Source organism: Schistocerca nitens, chromosome 4 (assembly GCF_023898315.1).
Source record: "Schistocerca nitens isolate TAMUIC-IGC-003100 chromosome 4, iqSchNite1.1, whole genome shotgun sequence".
In the NCBI taxonomy this organism is placed as follows: domain Eukaryota; kingdom Metazoa; phylum Arthropoda; class Insecta; order Orthoptera; family Acrididae; genus Schistocerca; species Schistocerca nitens.
This window is the reverse complement of record NC_064617.1, coordinates 515,158,778-515,179,697: the sequence shown is the minus strand read 5'-3', so window position 1 is coordinate 515,179,697 and position 20,920 is coordinate 515,158,778. Positions and strand designations below refer to the sequence as shown.

Here is a 20,920-nt window from a genome sequence, read left to right as displayed (position 1 = left end):
AAACCCGCATTGTGACATTTTTCGTGGAGACCGACATGTTCATGTTGAATATACGGAAGAAACAGTTGCAGTAAGTGTTGGCAAAACTCATTACGTTATCAGAAACAAGCTCAAGTGCGGCAAAACAATTGCATTGCAGGTCCCGAAAGAGTTAACGTAGCAACACAAGACCGAAAGTGTGTACAGGGTAGAAGGAACACTATGAAAGGGTAGGTGGCCCTTTTCTAACCAAGATTTAACGTGTAAGGAAAATTGAGATCACCATTTTGAAGCAAAATGAATGGAAGCACACCAGCTCGACCTATACGAAAGAAATTAAAAAAGCAAGTATCAGCGGGAAAAGTCATGTCGATCGTCTTTTGGGATGCATGTGCGGTCTTTCGTGATAATGCGGAAGATCAGCGCACAATAAGCAGTGCCTGCTACTCAGACATGCTGACGAATAACGAGAGGAAAACACGACGGACCTAAAGGAACAGCAGGCGTGATGATGCTACTCGGTAATGCTCACCCTCACACCACCCACCTAACCCAAGAAAACCTGGGTTGGGAGATATTACCTGCCCCCCCCCCCCCCCCTTCAGTCCAGACTTGGCTCCCACGGATTTTCATTTGTTTGGCCCACTCAAGGAAGCATTACGTGGAAAAAAGTTCAGCAACGACGAGGAATTTTTGGGTAAGTGGCTCAAAGAACAAGACAAAGACTTCTTTGTATGGTCTTCTTTGTATCTGGTAAAAAAAAAAAAAAACCATGGACCTTGCCGTTGGTGGGGAGGCTTGCGTGCTTCAGCGATACATATAGCCGTACCGTAGGTGCAACCACAACGGAGAGGTATCTGTTGAGAGGCCAGACAAACGTGTGGTTCCTGAAGAGGGGCAACAGTCTGGATGATTGACTGATCTGGCCTTGTAACAAGAACCAAAACGGCCTTGCTGTGCTGGTACTGCGAACGGCTGAAAGCAAGGGGAAACTACGGCCGTAATTTTTCCCGAGGGCATGCAGCTGTATTGTATGGTTAAATGATGATGGCATCCTCTTGGGTAAAATATTCCGGAGGTAAAATAGTCCCCCATTCGGATCTCCTGGCGGGGACTACTCAAGAGGATGTCGTTATCAGGAGTAAGAAAACTGGCGTTCTACGGATCGGAGCGTGGAATGTCAGGTCCCTTAATCGGGCAGGTAGGTTAGAAAATTTAAAAAGGGAAATGGGTAGGTTAAAGTTAGATATAGCGGGAATTAGTGAAGTTCGGTGGCAGGAGGATCAAGACTTCTGGTCAGGTGACTACAGGGTTATAAACACCAAATCAAATAGGGGTAATGCAGGAGTAGGTTTAATAATGAATAGGAAAATAGGAATGCGGGTAAGCTACTACAAACAGCATAGTGAACGCATTATTGTGGCCAAGATAGATTCGAAGCCCACGACAACCACAGTAGTACAAGTTTATATGCCTACTAGCTCTGCAGATGACGAAGAAATTGAAGAAATGTATGAAGAAATGAAGAAATTATTCAGATAGTGAAGGGAGATGAAAATTTAATAGTCATGGGTGACTGGAATTCGTCAGTAGGAAAGGAAGAGAAGGAAACGTAGTAGGTGAATATGGATTGAGGGTAAGAAACGAAAGAGGAAGCCGCCTGGTAGAATTTTGCACAGAGCATAACTTAATCATAGCTAACACTTGGTTCAAGAATCATAAAAGAAGGTTGTATACATGGAAGAAGCCTGGAGATACTGACAGGTTTCAGATGGATTTTATAATGGTAAGACAGAGATTTAGGAACCAGGTTTTAAATTGTAAGACATTTCCAGGGGCAGATGTGGACTCTAACCACAATCTATTAGTTATGAACTGTAGATTAAAACTGAAGAAACTGCAAAAAGGTGGGAATTTAAGGGTATGGGACCTGGATAAACCGACTAAACCAGAGGTTGTACAGAGTTTCAGGGAGAGCATAAGGGAACAACTGACAAGAATGGGGGAAAGAAATACAGTAGAAGAAGAATGGGTAGCTTTGAGGGATGAAGTAGTGATGGCAGCAGAGGATCAAGTAGGTAAAAAGACGAGGGCTAGTAGAAATCCTTGGGTAACAGAAGAAATATTAAATTTAATTGATGAAAGGAGAGAATATATAAAATGCATTAAATGAAGCAGGAAAAAAGGAATACAAACGTCTCAAAAATGAAATCGAAAGGAAGTTCAAAATGGCTAAGGAGGGATGGCTAGAGGACAAACGTAAGGATGTAGAGGGTTATCTCACCAGGGATAAGATAGATACAGCCTACAGGAAAATTAAAGAAACCTTTGGAGAAAAGGGAACCACTTGTATGAATATCAAGAACTCAGATGGAAACCCAGTTCTAAGCAAAGAAGGGAAAGCAGAAAGGTGGAGGGAGTATATAGAGGGCCTATATAAGGGCAATGTACTTGAGGACAATATTATGGAAATGGAAGAGGATGTAGATGAAGATGAAATGGGAGATACGATACTGCGTGAAGAGTTTGACAGAGCACTGAAAGACCTGAGTCGAAACAAAGCTCCGGGAGTAGACAACATTCCATTAGAACTACTGACAGCCTTGGGAGAGCGAGGCCTAACAAAACTCTACCATCTGATGAGCAAGATGTATGAGACAGGCGAAATACCTTTAGACTTCAAGAAGAATACAATAATTCCAATCCGAAAGAAAGCACGTGTTGACAGATGTGAAAATTACCGAACTATCAGTTTAATAAGTCACGGCTGAAAAATACTAACGCGAATTCTTTACATACGAATGGAAAAACTAGTAGAAGCCAACCTCGGGGAAGATCAGTTTGGATTCCGTAGAAATATCGGAACACGTGAGGCAATACTGACCCTACGACTTATCTTAGAACCTAGATTAAGGAAAGGCAAACCTACGTTTCTAGCTTTTGTAGACTTAGAGAAAGCTTTTTACAATGTTGACTGGAATACTCTCTTTCAAATTCTGAAGGTGGCAGTGGTAAAATACTGGGAGCGAAAAGCTATTTACAATTTGTACAGAAACCAGATGGCAGTAATAAGATTCGAGGGGCATGAAAGGGAAGCAGTGATTGGGAAGGGAGTGAGACAGGGTTGTAGCCTCTCCCCGATGTTGTTCAATCTGTATATTGAGCAAGCAGTGAAGAAAACAAAAGAAAAATTCGGAGTAGGTATTAAAATCCACGGAGAAGAAATAAAAACTTTGAGGTTCGCCGATGGCATTGTAATTCAGAGACAGCAAAGGACTTGAAAGAGCAGTTGAATGGAATGGACAGTGTCTTGAAAGGAGGGTATAAGATGAACATCAACAAAAGCAAAACTAGGATAATGGAATGTAGTCGAATGAAGTCGGGTGATGCTGAGGGAATTAGATTAGGAAGTGAGACACTTAAAGTAGTAAAGGAGTTTTGCTATTTGGGGAGCAAATCACTGATGATGGTCGAAGTAGAGAGGATATAAAATGTAGACTGGCAATGGCAAGGAAAGCATTTCTGAAGAAGAGAGATTTGTTAACATCGAGTATAGGTTTAAGTGTCAGGAAGTCGTTTCTGAAAGTATTTGTATGGAGTGTAGCCATGTACGGAAGTGAAACACGGACGATAAATAGTTTGGACAAGAAGATAATAGAAGCTTTCGAAATGTGGTGCTACAGAAGAATGCTGAAGATTAGATGGGTAGATCACATAACTAATGAGGAAGTATTGAATAGGATTGGGGAGAAGAGAAGTTTGTGGCACAACTTGACTAGAAGAAGGGATCGGTTAGTAGCACATGTTCTGAGGCATCAAGGGATCACCAATTTAGTATTGGAGGGCAGAGTGGAGGGTAAAAATTGTAGAGGGAGACCAAGAGATGAATAAACTAAATAGATTCAGAAGGATGTAGGTTGCAGTAGGTACTGGGAGATGAAGAAGCTTGCACAGGATAGAGTAGCATGGAGAGCTGCATCAAACCAGTCTCAGGACTGAAGACCACAACAACAACATAAAAAAAACTAGGTCATCATTGGGGCAATTGTATTAATATTGATAGGAATTGTGTTGGGAAGTAATAAAACCTCCATTTTTTAAACACACACTACTTTTTTTCTGCATCAGTTTGTCTCTTAGAATGTCGAATGTCCCTCGTACTTTACTGTAGTCCACTTTCTTCAAGACAACAATGGGGCGAAGGGTAGACATAAAATTAAATTTATATGAATATTTATGATAATTTTTTATTCTGAATATTGAACTAGATTAACAGTGGCTATCACACCATTTTTTCATATTCTCTTTTTTTTCTACTGCCATCGATTTAACATTTAGTGACTGCCTATCCGCTATTCAAGATTCGGCTGCCCTGTGGTATTTATTTTCTTCTCTCAGTCACATGTTCCTTTACTAAGACAGTGAAAGAGCCCTATATTTCATTGTTTTGAACTATTTGGCTAATTTCACAATTATGTTTGTCACCTATTGCTATTAGTTCTGTCACGACAGCGTATGCTGCTACTACAATAACATTCAAGACAAGTATTGCAAGTAGAAAAAGGTGTCGTTACTGCCTCTGCTATCTTGATTTTCTACAGTAACGATTACTACTGAAACTTACGTTACTGACACTAACACTAATACCTCTACTACTCTTGCTTCTGAAAAATGTTAAGGTCAGTGACCCACAGAGAACAGGTAGGTAGCTTATTGTCTTGTTTAGCCTCACTGTTTCTCTTATCTGTAGTCTAAAATGTACATACACACACACATACACACACACACACACACACACACACACACACACACACACACACACACACTTTGCTGTTGTTGGAATGTATCTATAGTCTGATCAGAAGCACTTGATAGTCGGCAGTTCAAGTGCTGGCGGTGCTTTCGCCTAATTAGAGCGTTCAACGTCCCGCCCGAACTGTCCGCGTTGCGAAACTGCCGCACCAAACGGTCAGTTCACTTCCAATTCCTTGTCTGCCTCTTTTTTCTTGTTGTGTTTGGACCCCGAATTCGCATTTCAACACACATGAATAACACCCAAAACAATGCACAGAAAACGATGGCAACGAAATAACACACATTTCGTAAACGCGACTAACCATAGACAACTGGATTCGTTAGTTAGTTATTTACGTGTTCCATTGATCAATAACACGGAAAAACCGTTGTGATGTGGAATGTGTGAAATGCACGAGAAATGCGCACAGGAAACAAGTTTTTTTGTTTAGATTATAGTGTTATACCTAAATATTTCTGTTATCTATCCCATTCCTTTAAATGGCACGAAATGCATTTATTATATCTCCAGATTTATTTACTCATATTCAAGAATTCATCTATGGTACAGAAGGAGTTGTCAAGTAGGTACGATTTCAATTTTTTTTAAACTATTACTGCTGTTTTTCAGACATTTTATTTCATCTGGTAATTTATCAAAAAGTTTTATAGCAGCATATTTTACCCCTTTCTGTGCCAAAGATAGGTTAAGTAAAGAATAGTGTAGGTCTTTCTTTTTACTGGTATTGTAAACATGAATGTCGCTGTTGATTTTAAGCTGGTCAGGGTTGTTGAGAAAAAATTTCATTACTGAGTAAATGTACTGTGAAGCAGTTGTAAGAATTCCTAACCTTTTAAACAGATGCCTACAAGATGTGCGACTATGAACCCCACACATTATTCTAACTACTTTGTTTTGAGCAGTGAATACCTTTTGCCTAAGTGTTGAGTTGCCCCAGAATATTATTCCGTATGACATAAGAGAGTGGAAGTATGCAAAGTATGTTAGCTTACTAATTTCTACATCTTCAAAATTGGCAATTATTCTGATTAGCATTTGGCTCATTATATACATCTTCCCAGTTTACATGTCCTAAACTTTCTCTGAAGTGATCTTTAGATAGTGGGTTGAGCACCCTCACACTTTTACTTAATGGTTTCTGAAGTGTACAGCCTGTTAGGTTTTGTAAGTTAATCAGCATCATGGTCAGATAATCCATTAACCACAGGGAAAGCATGCGTTTGTTCTCCATCCTCTAGCTGTAGAAATACATTATCTATTAGAGTACTACTGTCCTGAGCTATACGTGTAGGGAAATTGATCACTGATTCTAAGTTATATGTTGTTAACAACACTTCTAGTTCACTTTTCCTATCAGAATATCTTAGAAAGTTAACATTGAAATCACCACAGATTAATAACTTCTTCTTTTTCTCTGACAGGCAGAATAATATGGAGTCAACCTTTTTTATGAATAGCTCCGAATCTCCTAGTGGAGACCTGAACACTGTTGCTAATATCAACAAAACATTATCTAGCTGAAGTTCACATGCACAAATCTCAAAGTGCTGATCAACACAAAATTTGGTTACTTCAACAGTTCTGTATTTATACCCTTGTTTTATGAAAATGGCAACTCCTCCTTTATCCATACCAGATCTAAAAGTGTAAGATGCTAAATTATACCCATTTATACTGACAGTTTCCATCCCCACAGTTACATGGTGCTCAGACAGACAAAGTATATCAATCTCATTCTTATTTTTGAGATTATCTAAAACATGATCAGCTCATCTACTTTATTTTTTATTCCCTTGATATTTTGGTGAAGTAAGTTGATACCACCCTTAGCTTTATCCCTATTTGCTGTGCATGAAGTTTCTTTTCTTCTATTTTCCTTGGTTGTTGTCTGTCTGGAATTTGACTTTAACCTAAAAAACCTGTCTGCCTGGTCCCAATAACCACAGGGATCACCCCCTTGTGTGACTGTGGCCCCCCTTACAGTATCTGCTAATAGACAAGCTAACTTATCTTTCCCCTTCCTATTAAGGTGCAGGCCATGTGTAGTGTAACCCCACCTACCAATTGCATCAACTGGAACAACACTCATGTGAGACTTTGCCGGTGTCTGGAGCATCCCGTTCAGCTTAGTGTTAACGCGCCTTACAGCAGTGTTTAGCCAAGGCTGATCATGGCGCTGAAAGACCTCCACAAACCCCACATTCGTGTGCCCAGTTTCTGCTCCTATTTTATCCAGGTCACTCCTAATACTATATCTTGGATTCATAGCCAGGCTGTTTCCTGCTCCCCCAACTGTAATTACCTAATCTTCCTTCCTGACCTATGTTTTCTGTAACCTGGTTAAGGCTAGCGCTTGGTTTCACAAAACTTGTGACCTGGTACTCAGTCCCTAATTTCTCCTGAAGCTGTTGGCCCACACCCCTCCCATGACTGCTACCTATAAGCAGAATCTTTCTTTTTCTATTCTGGTTTCATCCCGACCTGTCTTTTTTATTTAAGCTAGTATTCTGCTTCAACCTACATTCAACTACATCTGAATGAGGCCCTTCCTCCACTACTTCACATAGCAAGCCAAACCGGTTTGCTAACTGAATTTCAGAAGTTTTATCAACTGTTTCCCTTTTTCGCCCTCTGCTTGCTACCTTTTCCCAGCGGCCAGAGTCCTTTTCCTCCCTTAGCTTACATAATTCCAAATTCGCGATTTCTAATTCAGCCTTAAGGGCACAAATCTTTTCCTGCTGTTCCGCGATTTTTCTGTCGTTTCTACATAACCTACACTGCCATGGAAGAACCTCATTATCTACCCTCGTATCCTCTTCGCTGCACTCGCCCCAATGAAACCACAACCTACAGTCTATACAGAACACCCCCTCTTTCAAATTTCTGCGGCAACCACCGCACTTGTCACACATGGTTTGATAGTAAAACGTAACACAAAAGCAGAAAATAACTTCAACAACACAATAGTTTCGTAACCTGTACTAATACGTAACTAAACACTAATGTAAACAAACTTATAATCTTGCTTCAGCAACTTTTAATTAACCACACAAATTCTGGATGAGAGACACGAATTAATTTAACTTTGAAGCGCTAAGTCTAGTCAAGAACAAAAATCTACGCTCGTACGAAATTTACGCCTAAGTATGTAAACAAATTCGCGACTGGTGGCCTTTAAGAAATACTTCCTTTTCGATGTTATTGCGTTTAGAAAAGCGAAACCTTTAATAGGTAGATTAGATAAGAAGTAAATGCACTAGTCTAAAATGTAATATTAACTAAATTAGCTCTAATTTCAATATTAATCGCTCAACCTAGTGAGAGCTTCGTACACGCGCGTCCGCTTGGATGCAGGGCTGCCAACCTTCCACCCAAATTCGATTCTGCTTCACATATTGAAATATTATCATCACAGAGATCGGCTTACGGTAAATAAACTTCATACGGCATGGCTTGAAACCAAATAAAAGCAAATGATCATTGCATCTAGTTGTAGAAATGAATCAATATAACAATGTAATAAGAAGGCATTCCATAGCGCAGTGGTACATATGGTCGTGGGTTGCGATCCTGTTGGATGACAAAATCTTCATGAAAATTATTTTCTTTATCATTAACTTCAATTAATTGGTTGCAACACAATTTTTTTTTTATTTTTAAGCCTTTGTCGCCTCATTTTCAACAGCGTATAGAGCTTTTTATTTGTTCTCTCTTTTCTACCTATCATTATACTTTCGTTTGGAATCTGCTTGTGTCGCCTGTAACCTGTAAATGAGTTCCACCCACGACCGCTCATCGGTCGGTATCGCGTCAGCTTTGCTACAAAAGCGAGAAATTACAGCTCGCTTTTAGCGCTGAAATTGAATTTTTGTTGCCTCGAGTTTGATCGTACAGGTCAGATTTAATCGCCGAGGGTAAAGCGAGCGTGATTAATAGTTCTGCCGCAGGTTACTGACAGCCGTTTTCTCGGATACATTGAACATCATGAGGTTGTGGTCAGGTTAGAACGCGAGAGTAGATTCAGGATTACAAAACGAGTTGTCTGCCGCAATTCAGTCATTAGTCTTTTAAAATCAGCTGTGGACAAAGCATCTCGAGTTCCCGCCGTATCTGATGGCAGCAGCTACCAACATTGCTCCGTGTTACATGAATACCATTTCAACATTTGCGAAGTGATCCGCAGTGTTTGCATATCGCCTCTAACCGTGCTAGCCGATGTCGCAACACAGCAGCGCCAAATGACGCACCTTAACATCGGGTAGTTTTAAGCGCACTAAAGTTTCTCTGTATGTTCAGTACCAGATCAACCACAATATTGGGTCCAGTAATATTTTGCTGCCTCCAGACAGCATGGCGACGGATCAGAGCGCGACACTTTTCTCCTCGTTCTTCTTAGATAGGCTTGTATCCACCTCCCTTTCCTTTATTGTCTCAAGCGATCGTAGAGGCCTTGGGCTTCGTCGTCGTTTCCTGATGTCGTTTACAGGACTTAGTCGTCGCAACTGCTGCTGTTGGCTATAGTCACGCCTTGGCTTTTTTGAGACTGCATCAGCTAGAAGCAACGGGACGTACCACTACGAACGCTGCTGTTTCCTACGTTACCAGACTGATGTCATTTACAATAATGGCTGGCTCCACACTCGGTCTTGTCAATAGTACCTTCCTTAATGTACGAGTATACAGAATGTCGCAGAGCTTAACGGCCGAAATTATAGAGACTGTGGAGGATCCCAAACCAAGAATTTTCGGATAAAAAGAAACTAAACTAATGTTTCCTGTGAGACACGTGTTTTTAAAACTGTTTCATAACAAACACTTTCCTTCCTTATTGCAATTCTTGATACTGTCATTAAACGTAATACATAATCGTATATCCAATGTGGAGTTTACCAACATTTACAGTTAATTACTGGTATAAAAAAGGGGCAATGTTTCTTTACCCGAAATTGCAGACATGCGTTTGCGTAACTCGAAAAACCGAACGAATGATTCACAACAAGCATCATCCTAATTAAAAGAGATTTTTCGCTGTAGATAGTACGAGGGACTGAGTCGTTCAAACCACCGAGAGGTGACCAAAGTTCTTGACAAAAAGTTGTTAGGCACGAGTTTGTTTGCGTGGCTATCCACCGCAGCAAGCACAGAAATATTTGTTGCCCCACTGCATTTTATTCTCTCTTGTCTAGAAAGTAAGTTCCGATTGGTTGTGAAATGGAAACCACAGTGAAAACCAGAAACGTTTTATTTGCAACAGTTAGGTACAGCTTCCACTTACTTCTCTACATAGATGCTGCTCCAATTTCGAGTTTTGTCGTAGTGTTGTATCAATTTTCCAATATCCTCGTCATAGAAAGCAGCCGCCTTTGCTTTCGACCAGTTATCTGCACTGGTCTGCAGCTCGTTGTCTGTGGAAAAATTTTGTTTTCATAGCCAGCGCTCTTGTGAGCAGAGATGAGACTCAGGACTGTGTAGTGGGTGATCAAACACTTCTCGTCGGAAACGCTGCAGGAGCGGCTTCATTGCCCCTGCAGTGTGCTGCCGAGAATTAGCATGAAGAAGGAACTGCTCGACAGTTGTGTTATGTGGGCTGCATGACAAAGGCGAAATCTCTGACCAGGCCCTCGTACTTGGCGGGAGACGCTATTCCCTACGCATCTTTACGTGCTCACTGTTCACTCAAAACTGAAAAGAGCAACGCGACACGATCGATGGGCGAACTAGAGACACTGCCCAACACATCAGTGCAAAGCTTTACCGGATTTTCCCAGTGGTTTCCATTTCGCGACCGATAGAAACTTACTTTCTGGACAAGCCTGGTATAATGATATAGGTACGATACACTTTTGTTTTAATATGTATTATTCGTAGATTATAAAACAGTTCACTTCTCGCTTTTTATGTAAATAAGTGATTACTTACAGTTCTTCCCGTTCTTAGTTGGTATCTGTGTTTCCCCCGTTCTCTTCACCTGCTGGAGGTCGCACTACCGCTCTGTTTACGAAAATAGGTACGTTTTTAGGTTTCGAACATTTTTCTTCGCACTTTTAATTTTGTTTCCCCTTGTTGTTGTAATGCAATATCAGTATTCCGTCACTAATGTAGACATTTGATAGAAAACTGTGACTTCTAGACGTTAACAAACCAAACAGGATGAGACACACATTGAACTCAAAGTACTTACGACTTGAAGTTACAGTTGTCGATCAAATGTCTATATTAGTGACAGAATACTGATAGTGCATTACAACGACAAGGGCAAAAAAAGAGAAGTGGTCAGAAAAATATTCGATACTTAAAAACATGGTTATTTTCGTAAATAGAGCGGTAGTGCGACCTCCAGCAGGTGAAGAAATGAGGAGAAACACGGATGCCAACTAAGAACGGGAAAAACTGTAAGTAATCACTTATTTACATAAAAAGCGAGAAGTGAACTGTTTTTCAATCTACAAATAATACATATCGAAACAAAAGTGTGTCATGACTGTATCATTAAAGAGCCCACTGATGACGCCTTAAAATGAGTAACGGCGAAACGCGTCTGGGAGAATAAAATACAGTGCAGCCAGAGAAGGCGTTTTTTAGTTAAAAACAAATAAACTGTTTAAGCAATTTTGGCACATTGTTTGAACTTCAGCGATTTTTACTTCATTTAAGACTAAAAAGTAACAGTCTAAAACAGTTGTTTGCACGGCACAATATGACGAGGAAGTGTTGGATTGTTGGGAGAAATTTAGAGATAAGAGCCTGTCAACAAGCCTGCGAACTCTAAAGTTCGAGGAGTACAGTATGATGAGAACTGATGGATCAGAAATTACATATCTGTGTGCAAGCAATGGTGCCAAATGATTCTGAATCCATTCGTCAGTTCTGGTCGGTCCATTACGTTGCAGTGAATGCAGTGAGAGGAGCGGTCTTTGAGAACTTGCTATAGGTTTTAGTTGCTGTTGTACGGATTAGCTTTTTTATTTCAGTAAGAAGCTAAATCTTTATTCCCAGAACGAATTTTCACACTGCGTGGGCGGGGCGCAGGTTTGAAACTTCGCGTCAGATTAAAAGTGTGAGCCGGAGCGAGACCTCGTGAAATTTGGAATGTAGGGGACGTCCTGGCTGTGAGGGTGGATCGTGAGTCGCCCTTGGGTAGCTCAGCTGGTAAAGTGCTTGCCTGTGAAACGCAAAGGTCACCGGTTTGAGTCCCGGCACGGCACACAGTTTAAACTCCAGGAAGTTTCCAATCAGTGCACACTCCGCTGCATAGAAAAAATTTCTTCTGCAAACATCCCCCAAGCTATGGATAAGCCATGTCTCCGCAGTATCCTGTCTTCCAGGAATGCTAGTTGTCCAAGGTAAGGGGCATGTCATGCCGCAAGATTTCCATTTGACATCAGATATGCAAAACTCATTGTATCTCTGAGAATTAGAGGCTCAATGTTACCCCGAAGGTAGATTACTCTGATATCTTAAAAGTAAGCACGTATGCAAAGCCCATCGTTTGACATTATTAATAAGAATATAAATGCCACCTTTATCATTTGATGATCTGTAACTACAACCTCACGTTAAAATCTTTTTTTTTTTTTTTTTTTTTTTTTTTTTTTTTTAACTGACGCATTGTCAATTGGAAGCATGCGTCCTTTGTTAGTGCTTCTATAATAATTCATTACCTCACGATCGCTTGGGTATGCAAATAACTTTCACATTACCAGTTACGAGCAAATAGTTGCTGTCTTAAGATGTGCTCAGTCCACTGAAAAGCTGCGTACAGTATATAAACAAATATAGTTATGCACTTTGAACATCATGAAGTTTAACATATTTCAATGAACGTACATCATAATGTAACCCGATAAAAAGACTCCTTTAGCAAATATTCACAATAAAATGATACCCTTAATGTGTGAGAGGACGGAAGCATTTTAATTACACGGACACTGAGTAAAAAAAAAAAAAATACAATTTCAACAAGCCAACAATGCTGGGTTTATACTGAAAATTAAGACTCTGAAAAAGAAAAAAATCATATCTCTTTAAAAAAAAACCATTGATTACCTACAAAAATAACCATAAAACGTATCTCCAATACGCATCAAACTGAATAAACAGAGAAATCCTTAAAAATCACTTATTAAACCTTGACGCCATGTATGACTCTCTGTTGTGAATAAAACGTGTCATTTAACGGATTTAGTTTGTTATTTCCAAGGCTTCTATTACTTATTGATGATTTGCATATTATAAGTTAAACAAAATCTGCTTGGAAACCTATTTTTTGGGTTGTTTGGGTAACACGTAACCCAGGAGAGGTGAATGTAAGATACCATCAGATTGGGATGCAGGTATACTGCACCCACTTCTGCTTTTGCTCAGTGTAGGGACGGTCCTTTTCTGAAGCTCGGTAAGGACCATACGAAGAGGTGGCAGAGGAAGATTTGGAAACTCTTTGTCGGCAATGTTCTTTAAAGGTTCGCATCCTTTATGACTGCAAAACAGTGGTGAAATCGACACCGTGTCAAGGGAACGGTACCAGTATCATTTACCGTGAATAGCCTGATAAGCAAACAAACGCAGGTTATGAAGTGTTTGCTAAAGTTCACCGTGTTTCACATTACATTCGTCAATGAAAAATTTGGTATTAATAACATCACAATAATATTTGGAAACGTGTGAGGTTTCTATAAAGAATAAATAGCCTATGTCCCAGATTCCAGAAGGGGTAAATGCCCCCACTTTCACGCCTCTCCAGCTCCCTTCTGGAAGTACTGGGTGATTATAATTAAAGTGTAGCTACTCACGGAAGTCCAGTGTTGGCTTTAATTATCATATGGTAGCGAAACTTTGTAGATATTCTAATGTCTTAATGTGGAACCGATTTACGCTGGAAAACAAACTAGTTCCAATTGTGGACACCATGTGAAATTTGGCACTGTACACCGTTTGTATGATCGCATGACACCCACACTGTCATTTTAGAAGCCATAATGTGAGTCAACAGCGTGGCAATCAAGAAGAGAGACCTTGCGCTGTTAGTGAGACTGTTTTATGTGAACTACAGCAATTACAGAGCTGCTTTGAGAGAGTATCGCCGAGTGAAACGTCTGAGGAGAGGCTCAATGTTATTAACTGGCTTCAAGAAGGTAATAATAAAATTCTAAAACATGAGTGAGCTTGGCGTGGCACCTGGAAGTGGAAGGCGTCCTATCCCTGTGGAAGTTATTGAAGATGCTGCTGTTGCTGTAACTGACCATACAGTATGTGGCCAGGTAGTGCTAGTGCCCGCGCAGTGCCACGAGATTTGTCCGTCCCATGGTCAACAGTACGGAACGTATTCGGTCTGTTCTACACTGGTGCCCGTACAAGATCCAGATGCTGCAGCAACTGAAATATGATCCACAGCAACGTTCTGAATTTGCTCTTCGGTTCCTGGCACTGATCGAAGTTGATGACATGTGGCGAGGCAATATTCTATAGAGTGACAAAGCATATTTTACGCTACAGTGTGCAGTGAATACACGGAACTTTCGAATTGGGGGTAGTGTAAAACTACGTACACATGAAGAGCCATTGCACTCGCTGTTTGAGACTGTCTAGCGTGTATTCACAAGCACAAACTTCCACAAACGTATCTCCAGAGGTTTTCCAGATGCATGACCTGTAAGATCACTTAATCTGAATTCACGTGACTTTTGGCTCTGGGGCCATATAAAAGAAGTCGTTTACCAGGGACACGTTCGGTCTCCTCTGATCTGAAGGCCATTATTCAGGAACACGTTGCTCAGATTCCACCGTAAGTAATGAGAGCAAGTGTTGATCACAGCGTTTTATGTATGCAGCGTCTCGTTGACGTCTCCAGTACTCATACTGAACAAATTGTGAAGGAGGCAGTTAATAATACACTCCTGGAAATGGAAAAAAGAACACATTGACACCGGTGTGTCAGACCCACCATACTTGCTCCGGACACTGCGAGAGGGCTGTACAAGCAATGATCACACGCACGGCACAGCGGACACACCAGGAACCGCGGTGTTGGCCGTCGAATGGCGCTAGCTGCGCAGCATTTGTGCACCGCCGCCGTCAGTGTCAGCCAGTTTGCCGTGGCATACGGAGCTCCATCGCAGTCTTTAACACTGGTAGCATGCCGCGACAGCGTGGACGTGAACCGTATGTGCAGTTGACGGACTTTGAGCGAGGGCGTATAGTGGGCATGCGGGAGGCCGGGTGGACGTACCGCCGAATTGCTCAACACGTGGGGCGTGAGGTCTCCACAGTACATCGATGTTGTCGCCAGTGGTCGGCGGAAGGTGCACGTGCCCGTCGACCTGGGACTGGACCGCAGCGACGCACGGATGCACGCCAAGACCGTAGGATCCTACGCAGTGCCGTAGGGGACCGCACCGCCACTTCCCAGCAAATTAGGGACACTGTTGCTCCTGGGGTATCGGCGAGGACCATTCGCAACCGTCTCCATGAAGCTGGGCTACGGTCCCGCACACCGTTAGGCCGTCTTCCGCTCACGCCCCAACATCGTGCAGCCCGCCTCCAGTGGTGTCGCGACAGGCGTGAATGGAGGGACAAATGGAGACGTGTCGTCTTCAGCGATGAGAGTCGCTTCTGCCTTGGTGCCAATGATGGTCGTATGCGTGTTTGGCGCCGTGCAGGTGAGCGCCACAATCAGGACTGCATACGACCGAGGCACACAGGGCCAACACCCGGCATCATGGTGTGGGGAGCGATCTCCTACACTGGCCGTACACCACTGGTGATCGTCGAGGGGACACTGAATAGTGCACGGTACATCCAAACCGTCATCGAACCCATCGTTCTACCGTTCCTAGACGGGCAAGGGAACTTGCTGTTCCAACAGGACAATGCACGTCCGCATGTATCCCGTGCCACCCAACGTGCTCTAGAAGGTGTAAGTCAACTACCCTGGCCAGCAAGATCTCCGGATCTGTCCCCCATTGAGCATGTTTGGGACTGTATGAAGCGTCGTCTCACGCGGTCTGCACGTCCAGCACGAACGCTGGTCCAACTGAGGCGCCAGGTGGAAATGGCATGGCAAGCCGTTCCACAGGACTACATCCAGCATCTCTACGATCGTCTCCATGGGAGAATAGCAGCCTGCATTGCTGCGAAAGGTGGATATACACTGTACTAGTGCCGACATTGTGCATTCTCTGTTGCCTGTGTCTATGTGCCTGTGGTTCTGTCAGTGTGATCATGTGATGTATCTGACCCCAGGAATGTGTCAATAAAGTTTCCCCTTCCTGGGACAATGAATTCACGGTGTTCTTATTTCAATTTCCAGGAGTGTAGAATCAATATGTCTTTCTCATTTATTTGACCTTTATTGCCCACGTCCCGTTCCTAACCCCTTACAAGTGGAAATAGTTCTAAACAGCTTGGAGAAAAACTCTGTCACGAAATTTTAACCCTGGATAGCTGATGCCAGTAGGAACCAAAATTACTGATGTGTAGGTCGAAAACGCACAGTTTTTGAACTGATTCGCAGCGGGATTACCTTGTTGCCGGATGCTCTGGACAACGCATGACCACGATTGCTTTGCCTGCCGGAGATTGCGGTGTATCCAAAGCGGCCGGCACGCTCGGTGGTAGCGCGACAGCCTTCCACTCTTGGGGCATGGGGGGCGAATCCGCCGGGGTCCTGACACATCAATTGTAGTCTCATAATAAGACGTACCGGGAACAAACCCATCAACGCTATTAGTTCGCGTACAGAAAGCCTTTTACAAATTATGTCGTCCATGAAAAGGACCTTTTTTGCAGCTAGGACATTGTTTGCTTAAACTAGGTGCTCGAACAGCCGACCCCCCTGACGCGACAGAAGCTTGGCAACGTCGAACGGTGTTTTGTCGAATTCTTTCAAAGGTTCCTGGCATTGCCCTGATGTGGATGGCGGCATGTTGAATGCGATCCATTAATTCCTCTTCATTTCTAGGTGGTAAACGTCCGGGTGGGTGATCTAGAACCTTGAATAATTCGCACAGGAAAAAGTCCAGTAACGTGAAGTCTGGTGATCATGGGGGCCATATCCAACGAGCACCTCAGCCAATTACCCGGCAGTCGAAGAATTCATTTAAATATCCGCCCGCAGCACGACTGTTATGTGTAGGCGCCCCATCATGCTGCAACCACATGCATAGCTGTATGTCCAGGGGAACATCTTGCAGCAGGCCGTTTAGAGTTTTTTGCAAAAAGTGAAGGTAATTTGCCCCAATAGCTCGAAGAGGTAGACGGACCGGTCCAATGAGATGGTCACCCACAATGCCTGCCCAAATGTTGAGCGAAAATCTTTCTCTATGGACGTTCGTGACGTGAAGATTTCCCCTTGCCCAGCAATGAACGTTTAGAGTGTTGTAAAGGCTATCCCGAGGGAAGGTGCACTCGTCGGTGAACAATGCAATGACGGGGAAGTAGGGATCTCGTGCTACACGTCGCAGAAACGACCGGCAAAACGCTGTATTCATACTCCGCTTCAGGATTTAGTTCTTGGACAGGGTGGAAAGTAAATGGATGCTGGCTGTCATCTCTCAAAACCTCCCAGACTAGCCGATGAATGACACCCATGTCGTGCCCAATCGATCGAGTACTTGTTGTAGGTGCTTCCTCGAAGTGCTCGAGAACAGTCTCTTCAAATGCAGCATCCAGTCGTGCTCGAGATCTTCCAGCATCACCATGATATCCCGCCAAGTCGTCGGTGAATTGCTGTAAACGTTTGCGGGTGTGAATGGCGTATTGCTGAATACCATTCCTCATACAACCGTCGAACTTCACGCGCATTACCGTCGGTTAGTCCATAAACAATGGCCAAATCTCGTTCTTCAAGCGAATACTGTGCCGCCGCGCTTACTGTATAACTAAGTCACAGGTGACGTGTGTGCTCCGAAGCGAAACTGACGTGAGGTGGAGACAAACAGCAATACCTGTTCGACAAGTGTGTGTAGCACGTGGGGGAAGCAACGGGGCGAGGGACGTTTGTATGAGTGAACCGGCAACCATAGCGCTGCCCGTCAACCGACGAACGGCAACAGGTCAATCCCACGGCCAATCGGAGAGCGTAGCGCCAAGTCTCCGTAGTTTAAAAGTGGTGCTTTGTCGTCCTACACAACATTTTGGCATCAGCTATCGAGGATTAAAATTTCGTGACGCAATTATTCTCCACCCTGTATATCTTTCTTGCATACACCGCGCCAGATTTGCACCTGGTGGCCAAAATTGGAACTGACTTTTTCCAGTATAAATCAGTCGTGCATTAACGCATTAGAATATCTACCAAGTTTCGTTCCCAAACGATAATACAGCCACACTGGATCTCTGTGAATAGCGGCGCTCTAATTATAATCGCCCGGTATACACTTGGTGCTATAACAGTCTCAAATTTTCAACGAACTCTCGCTGTGGAATATGTTATGCTAAAATCTGTGAACTTTCGGGCAGGTCTTCGACGAAGATGGAGGACCAGTGACTGTTTGTGAGACTAAATGGTTGGAGGCCTTGGAATTTGGTACAGACGCAATGTTCCGCATTTGTATGTCAACGGTCGGAGACGGCACCTTCCTGGACCCGCTGTCGGCGGCGGTAGTAGAGTGGCGGCAGCAGCTCGTGGCGTCCCACGGCGCCACGCCCGACTGGGTGGACCGGCTGGCCTCAGTGGTGGCGGCCGCAGAGCGGGCGGCGGCGGCCACGGCGGACCAGAGGACCGACACCGGCACGGCCGTGGTGCCCGACCCCGGGGCGCACGCCGTCGCCCTCTGGCTCAGAGCCTGCTTCGAAGTCGGGCGGATGCTCTTCTGAGGCGTCTGTAAAGCAATAAAGTGTGACTTAAATTTATCCATGTCGTGTGGACTGTTTTGAGGACTGCGATTGTATTGTAGATTTAAGAAATAATTTCTATCACTTCAGTTGCAGTTTACTAATAAAGTCGACAAGGGACACCAAATCGACTTACACGAAGAATTAGAAAACATCATTCATGGTACAGTACAAGGTAACAGATTGTATTGTGTCGTATGTGAAGCGGGCACCTAGAAACGACGGAGAGGCTCCGTCCCCGCCGCAGCCTCAGTGGTCCACAACCTCACGACGACTACCGCAGTCCACTTCACCCCTCCGCCGCCCCACACCGAACCCAGGGTTATTGTGCGGTTCGGCCCCCGGTGGACCCCCAGGGAACGTCAGACAACAGACGAGTGTAACCCCTATGTTTGCGTGGTTGAGTAATTGTGGTGTACGCGTACGTGGAGAACTTGTTCGCGCAGCAATCGCCGACATCGTGTGGCTGAGGCGGAATAAGGGGAACCAGACCGCATTCGCTGAATCACATGGAAAACCACCTAAAAACCATCCACAGACTGGCCGGCTCACCGGACCTCGACACAAGTCCGCCGGATGAATTCTTGCCGGGGACCAGGCGCTCCTTCCCAGTCCGGAAAGCCGTGCATTAGACCGCTCGGCTAACCGGGCGGGTTGGTAAAAGGTTACTAAATTATAAGCTAGAGAGTAACACTATTAAGTTCTTTAAAAATATCTCCAATGTTAAATGCATATGTTATTGAAAAAATATGTTTAACGAAGAATTGTCTTTACCGAGTAATCATATTATGTAATATGTACCGTGACATACATACATCGGTACAGGATATAAGTGCATATATTTTTGTATGTAGTACTTAAATGTACACAAATCACTGTGATGTTTTTTTTTTCCGCGTGAAACAGTCATCCCAAAACACGCCAAAAACCTTACAACCTAATGTTTTCTGCATAGTCGTAACTGCACCGCTAAGTGGACTACGCCTGTCACTGTAGACTAACTATTTTGCGTCCATATGTGTACACTCCAACACCTGACCTGCTGCCCAAGGAAAATAAGCATTAATGGCTTTCTCTTGCCACATATGCTTGGGCAGTACTTCAAATACGGCAGGTCCGTGTTCAGTAAGACTTTAGTGTAAAATGTCCTGGTAACTACATAAAATATTGCCTGGCCACATGTCATTAGCTTCAATCTGTGTCCGAAACCGAACAGCAAATTCAGAGCATTGCTGCGCATCATGATGTTTCAGTTGCTGCACAAACCAAAAAACATGTACTGGCTACAATTATTAGTCTGCAAATGATGTAAATACTAATGTATTGCTGCTTAGTACATCGTCCTCAGTCACCAATAGATATATATCTGCACTTACACCTATTACACTGTGTTAGAAAATGGTTCGACTTCATGTATATTACTATCTTCTTCCCCTGCTTTCAAAAGGTTAAGCCTTGTCTCTACAGCCACAGCTTTCTCTCTTCACCAGTCCTCTTCACCACCACATTTGAAAAAACAATCCATCTCACTAATCTTATTTTTTTAAACAGTATGCTCTCGATCGTCGCCTCGTTTACTACCCTATGATCCTGCCTTCGAAAATGTATGATTAAATGTCCAACAAGTTTTGCTTTGCTTTGGTCTATAACTTTCAGTAGTTCTTCCTCTCTCCTGTTTCCTGTAGAACCATCTCACTCGTTTTTCTGTTAGTCCAGCTAGTTCTTGTAATTGGTTCAAATGGCTCTGAGCACTATGGGACTCAACTTCTGAGGTCATTAGTCCCCTAGAACTTAGAACTAGTTAAACCTAACTAACCTAAGGACATCACAAATATCCATGCCCGAGGCAGGATTCGAACCTGCGACCGTAGCAGTCTTGCGGTTCCAGACTGCAGCGCCTTTAACCGCACGGCCACTTCGGCCGGCAGTTCTTGTAATTATCCTTAGCAATTGAAATAAGTTTATCTTAACAGTAAAGGGTCTTCAGAATTATGTAAACATCTGAATGTGAAGGTGTTACGCTGTGGTGTGTTTCTTATTGCGCTCTGTATGTCAGACATCACAATTTCCAACAAAAATGTAATAAATACATTAACGGAACGATCTAAACATGCAAATCACTTAATACACAATCTAAAATAAATGTATCTTACTGTACAGAATTGTATTTCGATAGATAACCTCACTGGCGCACACAGCAAATACACATAATCATACTTCAACTGTAATGCACCTGACTATGACAGCATGCTACCGAAATCCGTCGGGCTAATATTATAAGGGGCGATAAAAAAA

General features: G+C 43.1%; 1 protein-coding gene across 1 annotated transcript in view; it reads left to right on the top strand.

Annotated features, from left to right (window-relative positions):
* The window catches only part of LOC126252404 (triokinase/FMN cyclase-like), an 84,829-nt gene that overhangs the window by 42,198 nt on the left and 21,711 nt on the right, over positions 1-20,920 (top strand). Inside the window, exon 2 of the mRNA XM_049953295.1 lies at positions 18,251-18,466. Within this exon, the coding sequence (XP_049809252.1) occupies positions 18,251-18,466 (216 nt within the window). The remainder of the gene's footprint in view (positions 1-18,250; positions 18,467-20,920) is intronic.